Source organism: Hyla sarda, chromosome 13, assembly GCF_029499605.1.
Source record: "Hyla sarda isolate aHylSar1 chromosome 13, aHylSar1.hap1, whole genome shotgun sequence".
Lineage (NCBI taxonomy): Eukaryota > Metazoa > Chordata > Amphibia > Anura > Hylidae > Hyla > Hyla sarda.
Genome location: NC_079201.1, coordinates 11123996 through 11137831, shown reverse-complemented (window position 1 = coordinate 11137831; position 13836 = coordinate 11123996). Strand labels below are relative to the sequence as shown.

The following is a 13836-nucleotide window of genomic DNA, read 5'->3' as shown; positions in this document are numbered from 1 at the left end:
GTCCTGGCTGTCTGCGACAGCCGGGATCATGCGAAATTACCGGGTGGTCGGGTCCCAGAGACCCGATCAGCCCGGTATCGCCGCAGATCGCAAGGGCGATTTCCTACATGGCCCCCCTCGGCGTTTGCCCTGGATGCCTGCTGAAGCATTTCAGCAGGCATCCGGTTCCGATCTCTGCCCGGCGAGCGGCAGAGACCGGAAAACGCCAGGATGTACGGGGACGTCCTGGGTCCTTAAAGCCCAGGGTGCGGGGACGTCCCCGTACGTCCTGGGTCCTTAAGAGGTTAAAGGGGTACTCCCGTGGAAAACTTTTTTTTTTTTAAATCAACTGGTGCCAGAAAGTTAAGCAGATTTGTAAATCACTTCTGTTAAGAAAATCGTAATCCTTCTAGTACTTTTTAGGAGCTGTATACTACATAGGAAATGCTTTTCTTTTTGGATTTCTCTTCTGTCACGACCACAGTGCTCTCTGCTGAGCTCTGCTGTCCATTTTAGGATCTGTCCAGAGCAGCATATGTTTGCTATGGGGATTTTCTCCTGCTCTGGCAGTTCCAAAAAATGGACAGCAGAGGTCAGCAGAGAGCACTGTGGTCGTGACAGAAGAGAAATCCAAAAAGAAAAGCATTTCCTCTGTAGTATACAGCCCCTTAAAAGTGCTGGAAGGATTAAGATTTTTTAATAGAAGTAATTTACAAATCTAACAAATGTTTGCAAGAACAGGTGTAGCACCCGGCACTGCTATATCCAATCAGCCGGTAAGGATTCCGGGATGGATAACGCTGCTGTGACTGTGAAATGAACAATCTTGCTACGTGGAGGTGCAGACCGGTAGATAAAGGTAACTTGTATCAGCCAATTGAACGAAGTAGAAAAAAGTCGCACTCACCAAGTGTTCAAAGTCTGTTCTTTATTCACACCAGCAGTGGAACAATAAAAGACGGTCACACACGCAGGGGGGGGCGAGAGCAGCCGCTCTCGAGATGCAGGGGGACACCACCAGCGGCTGCTCTCGCTCCCCGTGTGTGTGTGACTGTCTTTAATTGTTCCACTGCCGGTGTAAATAAAGAACAGACTTTGAACACTGCTCCTGGTTGGTGAGTGCGACTTTTTTCTACTTCGTTCAATTGGCTAATTTACAAATCTGTTTAACTTTCGGGCACCAGCTGGGGACTCCCCCCGCCATCTCAGCTGTGGCACTCCAGACATCCGGTGCAGACATCCAGTGCAAGTGACATCATAGCCCCAACCCCTCATGATGTCATGCCCCGCCCCCTCAATGTAAGTCTATGGGAGGGGGCGTGAAGGCTGTCACATCTCTTCCCATAGACTTGCATTGAGGGGGCGGGGCGTGACATCATAAGGGGTCAGGGCTATGATTTCACAAACTCCTGGTGCCGGCTCCATCTTTCGGAACAGTTTGTTCCAAACGCTGAGCAGCGGAGTACCCCTTTAAAGGAGTAGTCTCATGCAAATAAATGTATCTCCTATCGTGGGGGGGGCCGAGCGCTGGGGCCCTGCGTGATCTCCTCTACGGAGCCCTAATATTTGGCCAGTGACAATAGAAGTAAACAAGCACTCATGGACTTTCTATAGCGTTTCCTGGCGCTTGTTTCGGGCTCGTGTAAAAGTCATTTTCAGATAATTAGAAGTTGCCGTTTAGTCAGCTCCGTAGACGTGTAACTTGAGGCAGAAGACTCGGTTGGACATGTGTTGAGACAGAAGGTTGGAGAGATTTGTCACCTCCTTACGGTAGTGAAAAATGCTCTTCCAACGTCTTTGCGGAAAGAAAATAATCTGATAGTGTTACTTTAAAGGTCAGGACGATGCGAGCGCCGGATTCCGTCAGCACTGCCCTCGCTTCTTAGTTAGTACGCGTTGTAATAACCTTTTCTATCACCGCTCGTTATCATGATTACAGTTCCCCTGGATGGCGGGTTTATGACACTATCTTAATGACAATGATCATCGGCAGCACCATTGAGGAGGATATTGACCTACTCAACAAACCTTGCTTAATATATTGTATTTCTAGTCAACGTAGACACCTTTACAGCAGAAAGCTTGGTATGTAGCACAGGTGGTACTGAGTATAGGAGCTGTAATGAGTATCAGGCAGTATCTGCTGCATCGGTTATTTAAAGGGTACCTGTCATTATCAAAAAAATGTTATGTAATGTAAATAATATCATTCTATGAATATTTGTAATATACATTGGTTAAAAAATCTGTATATTTTTGGGTGAAAAAATGCTGTCCCTGCAGCTTTTGCCTGTGTGTCTCTGTGAGGAGACAAAATACAGGAATTGAAGGTAGGACAAACAGGGCTCTGTGCAGGCTCCTGGTTGGTCAATCATCCTGATGTGTGAAATGGGAGCGTGTGACAGAGCCTCAGTGTACAGAGCCCTGCTTGTCCTCAGTATACAGAGCCCTACTTGTCCTCAGTATACAGAGTCCTACTTGTCCTCAGTGTATAAAGCCCCGCTTGTCCTCAGTGTACAGAGCCCTACTTGTCCTCAGTGTACAAAGCCCTGCTTGTCCTCAGTGTACAGAGCCCTGCTTGTCCTCAGTGTACAGAGCCCTGCTTGTCCTCAGTATAAAGAGCCTTGCTTGTCCTCAGTGTACAGAGCCCCGCTCGTCCTCAGTGTACAGATCCCTGCTTGTCCTCAGTGCACAGAGCCCTGCTTGTCCTCAGTATAAAGAGCCCTGCTTGTCCTCAGTGTACAGAGCCCTGCTTGTCCTCAGTGTACAGAGCCCTGCTTGTCCTCAGTGCACAGAGCCCTGCTTGTCCTCAGTGTACAGAGCCCTGATTGTCCTCAGTATACAGAGCCCTGCTTGTCCTCAGTGTACAGAACCTGCTTGTCCTCAGTGTACAGAGCCTGCTTGTCCTCAGTGTACAGAGCCCCGCTCGTCCTCAGTGTACAGAGCCCCGCTCGTCCTCAGTGTACAGAGCCCCGCTCGTCCTCAGTGTACAGAGCCCCGCTCGTCCTCAGTGTACAGAGCCCTGCCTGTCCTCAGTGTACAGAGCCCTGCTTGTCCTCAGTGTACAGAGCCCTGCTTGTCCTCAGTGTACAGAGCCCCGCTCGTCCTCAGTGTACAGAGCCCCGCTCGTCCTCAGTGTACAGAGCCCCGCTCGTCCTCAGTGTACAGAGCCCTGCTTGTCCTCAGTATACAGAGCCCTGCTCGTCCTCAGTGTACAGAGCCCCGCTCGTCCTCAGTGTACAGAGCCCCGCTCGTCCTCAGTGTACAGATCCCTGCTTGTCCTCAGTGTACAGAGCCCTGCTTGTCCTCAGTGTACAGAGCCCTGCTTGTCCTCAGTGTACAGAGCCCTGCTTGTCCTCAGTGTACAGAGCCCTGCTTGTCCTCAGTGTACAGAGCCCTGCTTGTCCTCAGTGTACAGAGCCCTGCTTGTCCACCCTCACTTCCTGTATTTGTTCTCCGCACAGGCAATAGCTGCAGGGACAAAAATATACACATTTTTTAACCAATGAATATTACAAATATACATATAATGGTATTTTCTACATTATATAAAGAGTTTTTGATAATGACAGGTACACTTTAATGACACCTAATATTGAAAACATTCTTTTATATATGTACCTCTCCAGATCCATCCTCCTCTCTACTTACCCGGCAGCTTCTCTCCTTGGCTTGACAACATCCTGGCACGTTGCAGGGTTGGATTATACAGTCAGGGGGTGTGTATTAGACATACCTGCCCCTCAATTTACAACCTCCTGACTGTATAACCCCGCCCATCACCTGATAGTCCCTCCCATTATTAAAATTAGGTTCATGCCCTTCTGACTGATTCCCTAAATTGTCAGTCAAAAAACCCTCATATCTCGGGAATGGAAATGGATATCTAGAAACTGTAAAAAGGTGTAGGATCAGGGCAACCTAAGTTATTTAATAATAGAATATTTTTTTGGGGGGGGGTTTCCCACTGGTCCCCTTTAAAGGGGTACTCCTCTGCACCCCCTCAATGCAAGTCTATTGGAGGGGGTGTGGCAGCCACCACGCCCCCTCCCATAGACTTGCATTGAGGGGGCATGGAGTGACGTCACGAGGGGCATGGTCCGAACACTGGGGCAGTGGAGTACCCCTTTAAGATCTAAAATCTGAGCTGTGAACTGTTGCTGTGGGACACTATTTCCACAACAAACTCACAATTATAGTCTGATATGTGACTCTAAAAACAAAACAGTAAAAAACCTAAACCGAGATGTCTTTGTTCCCCGATATGTCTCCATACAGATGTTTTCCTAGTAGATTTGGCTTTATCATCGCATTCTAAGACTCATAATAAAGCCATAAAAGGGGCCGCGACTGCAGAGACACAAAGTAATGTCATAAAAGCAGAAATGAATGGATAACGTAATATACTGTGGAGAATTATAATGCAGTTTGCGGTGTTTTATTCACCTTGTGTATGAAGATTCGGCTGATACTTCAGTTTCTGCCTCAGGCACCGGGATCATAATATAAAGGCTGCGCGTCTGCACATTTAATACCTCTCATTACAGATCTCCTCATCATATAGGCTAATCTTCTGAGAAAAACCTTGAAAATTAAAGGGGTACTGTAAAGGGTTAACCTCCAACATAACCGCACTGACGGGTATAAGAGCCGGCAGCACCATCACAGCTACTACTTCAGCCGAAGGAAACCGCCCCATAGTTTCCGAGTCGCGTCAAGGTATAGTACACAGAAGCCGCCATAGTGACGTCACTACTCGCCATCAAACTCGGTGGTTGCAAGCAGCTTGGTTGAGACGCCACCGGCCGGGGCATTCTCCCGCTGTACAGAAGCGGAGGACCCGATCAATCATTTGGACAACATACAAGGGATCCAGGAAGATGTTGTACATTGCGTGAGACCACAACAACCTCCTATACATCACGGCAGCAGCGGCCGGTAATGTATTAAACATACACCGTATGCACTAAACTTTGACTTTTGGCATTACAACTATTTAGTCAACCTGGCCTCTACTTCAGAGTTTAACCTGTGGATTGCCGTTTTTTGCATTTAGAAGAAAAAAGGGCGTTATAATGTAAAGACTACAAAGCCCAACAGTGTTTCTGGCGGCAGAACATACTATATTCCTGGCGATTGAGAGTTAATTTTAATACTAAGCGCCCATATATTACATGTAATTCACCACATTCTTTTATTTCCACCGTTCAGCTTGTCCTTCAATCATTCTAGCACCTATTCCTTTGTCTGTGCCGTATTGACAAAGCTTCTTTGTAGACACGCGCAGCAGCACTTAAAATTCAGGTACGCATATTATATATACATCTCAAGCATTATATATAAACAATCCTATTAGCGCTGACTATTTCTCTTTAGTACTAAGTGTTATTTCTAACCCCAGCATTGGATTCACAGCTGACACTGCTCAATACTACTTTATAATGTTACCCATGCTACTGATTTTAGTGATGTACCATGGAGATAAGGGGGGCAGGATCTTCAAATATATTGGAGACATACCTTACCCTCTGTTTGCGTAGAAGCTGCTTAAAGGTCTAGTAAGTGTTATTTCTAACCCCAGCATTGGATTCACAGCTTACACTGCTCAGTACTACTTTATAATGTCATCCATGCTGCTGCTTCTAGGCAAGGGCTGTGGAGATGTAGGGGGCAGGATCACAAAATTTATTGTAGGCATATACAAAGGGAGAATTGGGTTCAGCTCACTCACATAAACAATGCTGGTAGGCTCCTGTTCTTGCCACCAAAGTAAAAAATATCCAGATAATAAACAGGCTAGATTTTACCCGTTCCTCAGCATTGGTAGTGTGTGAGCTTGTTATGGCTGGCATGCCATGCTGATCCTTTGCTAGTGTCACTGTAATGCTGTGGTCTGCTTGTCCGCCCGTACGGCACTAGCTGTAGCTGATGCGGAGGGTGTGAATGAATCGCAGACTGTACCGCTTCGTGGAGGAGGATGCGATGATTGGAAATGGATCGTGATCTGCTCCGCTCCGATGTGAATGATCCAAGATGAGCCAGGTGGGATAGCGTCCTCGTGTACTCCTGGCGGGATTCTGGTATGCACATGGCAGCTTATAGTGAGTAGAAAAGTAATAGTAACTAGTTTCATTTTCATCCTGAAACGCGTCCAGAGAATGTAATAAGGATATAATAATATTGCTGCACTTATCATCTTTACTATTGCATTAATTACCTCCCATTTCTGCATTTTTTTTAAAATTATCTTTTATCATTATATTGTTTTATTGTTTAAATCCATTTGTATTTATTGGTATTGTAGACATACTTTAACTGAAAATCAAACTTGACTTTGGTTTGAATACATAAGTTAAGAGTTATCTTATTGACATTTGAAGATCCTGCCCACCTATATCTCCATAACTCATCCCTAGAAGCAGCAGCATGGATGACATTATAAAGTAGTACAGAGCAGTGTAAGCTGTGAATCCAATGCTGGGGTTAGACATAAAACTTACTAGAACTTTAAGTAGCTTCTATGTAAACAAATGGTAAGGTATGTCTCCAATAGATTTAAAGATCCTGCTTGCTTATATGTCCATAGCAAATACCTAGAAGCAGCAGCAGCATAGATGACATTATAAAGTAGAGTTTATGAAGAGAGATTTCCCTGCGTATGTGTTAAATGTACAAAAGAAATGCAATGAAAACACGACTTTGTATTCCTTTTAAAACCTCCCAAAGAGCAGAATAATCTGGCCAATTTATCAGTTTGCAATTCGTCTTCGCCTGGGATGCATTGTGCAAAACAAATAGGTAACGGCTAGCACTTTAATGTTTTCCAGTACGGATTTATACATCATCTTGTGGATATAAAATAATCAAATTCTAATAAACACAAAACAGAAGAGACCTTCCAGGGAAATCCTTCAGGAGCCACAAATCGAGCCGCTATATGATGGTTCATAGTGAGACTCGAATGTCTTATCGTAGGGTTCAGTACAGATCTCGCCTCCTGCTACATTTTTACATAGTTTATGTCTCATTCACTTTCCGTTTCGTAAGTATAAGATACATATCTCTGTTTAATCGTTTTCAAGAGGAAACGCTTAACCTCAAACCCGACTTCAGACCTCGGCTTTCCTATTAGTTCTCCATACATCAGTGTTAGAGGAATTGTTCATGCCAGGCAGATGTATCGGTAGAGAGGAGCCAGCTGGCCCGGACTGGTAAATCAACAGCTGCCCTTTTTGTTTGTGGACGGGCAGAACTGGACATTCGGTATAATGATAGCGCCAATTATCCGGTGCCGCTAGCAAAATGTGGGATATTAGACATTAGTATTAATTATTATGGAACTGAAACATCTGTGCCCATTGGAGCAGATAAACTACTGAGATGGCTCTTCTGTATACTTTGGTAGGACAAAAGGCATTGTGAAGTAAACTTCTAAAAATTAGAGTATAAATAAGAGTATTAAAAGGCGTAAAAGGAAATAAAACTTAAAGGGGTACTCTGCCCCTAGACATCTTATCCCCTAGGGGACCACCGCAATCTCCCTGCTGCACCTGCCATTTGTTTAGAGTGTCGGGGGCAGGGCTTGAGGCTTGTGACATCACGGCCACGCCCTCTCAATGCAAGACTCTGGGAGAGGGCGTGATGGCTGTCACACCCCCTCTCATAGACTTGCATTGAGGGTGTTTGGTCGTGACGTTACGAGCCTCCGCCACGCAGCGCCAGTCATCCGGCACGGAGTGATGCCGTAGCCGAGATTGTGGGGGTCCCCAGTGGCGGGACCCCTGTGTTCAGACATCTTATCCACTTATAAGATGTCTAGGGGCTTGAAATACATATTATATATACGCACCATTAGAGTTTGTCTCGCTAGGCTCACTGAAATTCCGGAAAGTGTTCAGTTTGCAGCCAGTAAGTCTGTCACAAAACGGCAGTGGAAGGGTTAAGTGGCGCTGCTGCGAAGCGCAACTTAACTCTTTTGTCACAGTAAACCAGCAGATCCTCTGGTTTACCGCAACGACTTGCTGGGCTGAGCGCTATGCTCCGGGCCAGTAAGGAAGAAGTTAATCAGCACTGCTGCGCAGCCATAGTTAACTCCTTGGGGGTATACATTATATATTTATTATAGCCATATAGATGGCTGTATATTGTATACAGTGAAGAGAGTGATACTTACCATCCAGGGCCACTAGTCCGGGCCTCTTTTTCTGTAGATCCGCCTCTAGCAATGATGTCACGAGGGGGTTAAGCTACACAAGAAGAAGCCTGGACTAGCGATGAGATGGTAAGTATCACTCTCTTCACTGTATACATAATACAGCTATACAGATGGCTTTATAATGTGTACACCCCTCCCCCCCCCCCCCAAGGTGTTAAAGGGGAATTACGGCCTTAGACATCTTATCCCTTATCCAAAGGAAGATGTCTGATCGCGGGGGTGCTGCATGGAGATCGTGGGACCCCCAGGATCAGACATCTTGTCCCCTATCCTTTGGACACACTCACTTAAAAGTCAAATAATTTCACTTTGAACGTTAGCCCCAGCAGCTTGATTAGAGGAAAAGCTACAGTGATCAAACACCACACCCCATCTGCATTGAAGAATCAGTTCAGGGAGGGAATTGCAAATCTAAATGGAGCCTATTCCATACCTGCTACATCAGTTAAAATAGGTAAGCAAAAGACATACACAAGAACCTCTACATTATTCTCAAATAACCTATGATGCACTATATAAAATTCTATAACAAATGTTATTTATTGAAATTGTATTGTCTACAGATAGTGGTAGCCAATTTGACTCAAGTCATGTTTTAAAGCTTTTTAAGGGTTTGTCTTACCTGGAACAAAACTGCCCTGGACAACCTCTTTATAGGCCCACCAACCTTCATGGATTTTTGGTGAATTCTGCTGTGCTAAAAAACATAAAACACAAATATTATATTTTAACAGTGAGTTTTATTTAATATAATATATGAGAAAGATTCAGTTAATGCAGTTTAATGTATGGCTGTTTTGTATTTGAGTTTAGTTAATTTGTAATAATAATAAAAATAATAATAATCATTTATTATTATTATTTTTTTCATTATTATATAATCTACTGGACACAACTATTGAACTTGCCATGTAAACCCATAGGGAAGGTTTACTAAGATTATAATTTTATAAAGTTCACGCCTCTCAACATATCCGGCCCCGTTTCAGGGGCTCCATACTGCCAAACTCTTTGACCCTCCAGATAAAGCTTGGGAAGGGGGCCCAACTGCAACAAGGGGTCCCATTTTCATGTTTGGCAAAGGCCCAGAGGGCATTATCGCTAGTATTACCCTAAAGCGGCCCTGTGTATGGCTAGTATTACCCTTTGTATGGCTAGCTTTCAGTTCAGTGATTAGTTGTAGTCTTTAGTGTAAACCTGAGTGTCCAGTTTACCTGCAGCACCTCTGCTGGTGAGAATTGGCATTACACAGTTGATATTCTGCTGTATAATGTAGACCAGACAGGTCCTCCAGACAGACACACTGGTTGTGTAGCTATAGAGGTAGCAGTCGCACCGAGGCCCTGGTGCCTTAGGGGGCCCCAAAGCACTTCTGCCCCTTAAAGGGTACCTTTCATTAAAAAAACTTTTTGATATATTATAGATTAAGGTATGCAGAATAACTTTCCAATAGCATGTTATTAAAAAATATGCTTCTTTCTATTTAGTTTTCCAGTTTGAAAAAACTACCACTAGAGGTCTCCCTACCAGTCCTGGCCGCAAGCCTTTTTTTTAAATAGATTTCAGAATCCTGCTGGAGTCCTAAATCTCAGACTGCAGCAGGGACACAGACAAGCTCAGCACTGCTCCCTGCCTGTCAGTCAGACAGGCAGAAGCCAGCATTGTGCTTATAGCACAGCAGGGCATACTCCTGATTCTTCCTTACTGCATGCCCTCATTCATTTTACTATCTGAGCTCTGATCTTCTCTCTGCACATGCAGCTGTAAACAGAGAGGGAAGATTCAGAGCTGCCAGCTGAGCTTGTCTGTGTCCCGGCTGCAGTCTGAGATGTAGGACTCAGGCAGGAGTCTGAAATCTATAAAAAAAAAAAAAAAAAAAAAAAAAAAAAAAAAAAAAAAAAAAAAAAAAGGGCTTGCGGCCAGGACTGGTAGGGAGACCTCTAGTGGTCATTTTTTCAAAGCGGAAAATTAAATAGAAAGAAGCATATTTTTTTTTATAACATTCTATTGGAAAGTTATTCTGCATACATTAATCTATAATATATCAAAAGTTTTTTTTGATGAAAGGTTGAAAGGTACCCTTTAAGAGACCAGTATGGCTAATTGGCACTTGGGGCCCTGATGCAGATTTTGCATCAGGGCCCAGAAGCTACAAGTTACGCGTCTGACCACATCTGTATTGGTTGTAATACCACACACAACCTGAGGACAGGGGTGGCGCTGTCTATGTACACGTTAAGGGTCCTCGTTAATTTTTTATTTTTCTTGAGCCGACTGGACCATGGAACGGTTCAGATGCAAACAGCTACTGTCTGGTCCCGACAGCCCCCTTTCACTTGCATGGGGACGGTTGGTGAACCGGTATTTTTACAGGTATTTAGTGGAGGAAAAAAAATAGGGCTTGTCAAGTTTTTTTTTCTCCGCTAAACTTGACGGAACTGACAACGACGCTCTACCTAACAGAGCCAGGCAGCAGTGTGAACGAGCCTTTAGCTGTGCTTTGCTATTTCTGGGTAATCCCTTTAAAGGGGTACTCCGCAGGGACGCCCACTATTTCCCTGCTGTACCTGGTGTTCGTTTAGAGCGTCGGGTGCAGCGCCGGAGACTCGTGACGTCACGCCCGTGCCCCGCTCGTGACATCACGGCCATGCCCCCTCAATGCAAGTCTATGGGAGGGGGCGTGACGCCCCCTCCCATAGACTTGCATTGAGGTGGCATGGGCGCGACGTCACAAGAAGGGCGTGACTATGATGTCACGAGTCTCCGCCCCGCATCGCCAGCCATCCAGCACAGAGCGAAGATCTTGCCTTTGGATACGGGATAAGATGTCTAGGGGCGGAGTAGCCCTTTAAACACTCAGTGCTTCTTTTTGCCTTTTTGATCAGATGAGAAGTTGCTTATCAACAGTGAAACCCGTCGGAGTCCATTGAATTCAATGCAGATATCTGCTGTGCCCCAGTGACTCTAGTCATAAACCCGCCCTATAAAGCTTCATATGACCGCAGTGTGATATTTTCTGTAGCGATCATTAGTACAGACTGGATACATACTGTAAGAATGTATCATTATTCCACTGTGCAGCTCTTTAGCGGATGACTCTGCAGAACTTCTCATTTTTATACCGTAACGCACATCAATAGAACCGTCGCTAGGCAACCCTCCCAATATCCATCGTGCGCCTCTAATCCCCGTCACATTTTTAAGGCACTTCTCAGATTCTCTTCTTGGTTCGTTTATTAATCGCTAATTAAGTTAAGAAAAATGTCGACGCACGGCTCCCTGGGATTGTGCGCCATGTACGCTTTGCGGTGAGTAGGGCTAACGCGCTTTAATGAGGAAATCAAACCGGCGCTGAATGGGAAATAATTAAGACCATCAAAGGCGAAAAGTCCGTTTTAGCGAATGTCATTCGGAAAGATATTAGAAATTAGGAGAAATTCTTAGGTTTCAGTAAAGTACTCAAATTAGAGTGTTCTGTTGTCAAGTGTAAGTGCTAATTTTGTTTGTTTTATATGTTTATTATTATTATTATTATTGTATCTTTTTTTTACGTTCATTTGTATTTTTCTATTAAAGGGGTACTCCACGGCCCCAGCATTCATTTTGTTCCGAACGCTGGGTGCGGAGTGCGGGGTAGTGACATCATGGCCACGCCCCTCATAACGTCACGCCACACCCCCTCAATTCAAGTTTATGGGAGGGGGCGTGGAGACGTCCTGTTTGGAAAAACACTGATCTAGACAAACAGAACATGTGATAAGCCTGCCACATAGCTAAAACAGGTAAGCGGAAAGCAGGGGTGGTGCAAGGATTTTTGCCACCCTAGGTAGTTAATTTTCCCACCCCCTTGACTTGTTCCATTGACACGCCCCACCTTACTACTGGGGTGACACATTGTAACAAACCTCTTCATCATGTAATCACCTTACTACTGGGGTGACACATTGTAACAAACCTCCTCCTCATGTAATCTCCTCACTACTGCGGTGACACACTGTAACAAACCTCCTCCTCATGTAATCACCTTACTACTGGGGTGACGCACTGTAACAAACCTCCTCCTCATGTAATCTCCTTACTACTGGGGTGACACATTGTAACAAACCTCCTCCTCATGTAATCACCTTACTACTGGGGTGACACACTGTAACAAACCTCCTCCTCATGTAATCTCCTTACTACTGGGGGGACTCACTGTAACAAACCTCCTCCTCATGTATTCTCCTTACTACTGGGGTGACACATTGTAACAAACCTCTTCATCATGTAATCACCTTACTACTGGGGTGACACACTGTAACAAACCTCCTCCTCATGTAATCACCTTACTACTGGGGTGACACACTGTAACAAACCTCCTCCTCATGTAATCTCCTTACTACTGGGGTGACTCACTGTAACAAACCTCCTCCTCACGTATTCTCCTTACTACTGAGGTGACACACTGTAACAAACCTCCTCCTCATTTAAACTCCTTACTACTAGGGTGACACACTATAGCAAACCTCCTCCTCATGTAATCTCCTTACTACTGGGGTGACACACTGTAACAAACCTCCTCCTCATATAATCTCCTTACTACAGGGGTGACACACTGTAACAAACCTCCTCCTCATGTAATCTCCTTACTACTGGGGGGACACACTGTAACAAACCTCCTCCTCATGTAATCTCCTTACTACTGGGGTGACACACTGTAACAAACCTCCTCCGCATGTAATCTCCTTACTACTGGGGTGACACACTGTAACAAACCTCCTCCTCATATAATCACCTTACTACTGGGGTGACACACTGTAACAAACCTCCTCCTTATGTAATCTCCTTACTACTGGGGTGACACACTGTAACAAACCTCCTCCTCATGTAATCTCCTTACTACAGGGGTGACACACTGTAACAAACCTCCTCCTCATGTAATCTCCTTACTACTGGGGGGACACACTGTAACAAACCTCCTCCTCATGTAATCTCCTTACTACTGGGGTGACACACTGTAACAAACCTCCTCCGCATGTAATCTCCTTACTACTGGGGTGACACACTGTAACAAACCTCCTCCTCATATAATCACCTTACTACTGGGGTGACACACTGTAACAAACCTCCTCCTTATGTAATCTCCTTACTACTGGGGTGACACACTGTAACAAACCTCCTCCTCATGTAATCTCCTTACTACTGGGGTGACACACTGTAACAAACCTCCTCCTCATGTAATCTCCTTACTACTGGGGTGACACACTGTAACAAACCTCCTCCTCATGTAATCTCCTTACTACTGGGGTGACACACTGTAACAAACCTCCTCCTCATGTAATCTCCTTACTACTGGGGTGACACACTGTAACAAACCTCCTCCTCATGTAATCTCCTTACTACTGGGGTGACACACTGTAACAAACCTCCTCCTCATGTAACCTCCTTACTACTGGGGTAACAGCTTAGCTTTTGTCAGGACTGGAGAAATACATTTCTTGCAGCAGGCAGAACTGCGCCCCCATCAGGAGCACTCTCTAGGCAGCTGCCTATTTGGCCTATTGGCAGCGCCGGCCCTGAGAAGGCATACAAAAGAACTCTGCATTATTCTCTAATAATAGCCTGTGCTGTCGCCGTATGTTATGTATGTGAAATATTCTGTA

At 45.0% G+C, this 13836-nt stretch overlaps 2 protein-coding genes across 2 annotated transcripts in view; one reads left to right on the top strand and one right to left on the bottom strand.

The window, feature by feature from the left end:
- Window positions 1–13836, bottom strand: part of CA10 (carbonic anhydrase 10) — a 197536-nt gene that overhangs the window by 92938 nt on the left and 90762 nt on the right. Inside the window, exon 3 of the mRNA XM_056550620.1 lies at window positions 8817–8891. Within this exon, the coding sequence (XP_056406595.1) occupies window positions 8817–8891 (75 nt within the window). The remainder of the gene's footprint in view (window positions 1–8816; window positions 8892–13836) is intronic.
- Window positions 1–13836, top strand: part of UTP18 (UTP18 small subunit processome component) — a 173647-nt gene that overhangs the window by 132273 nt on the left and 27538 nt on the right. The window lies entirely within an intron of this gene.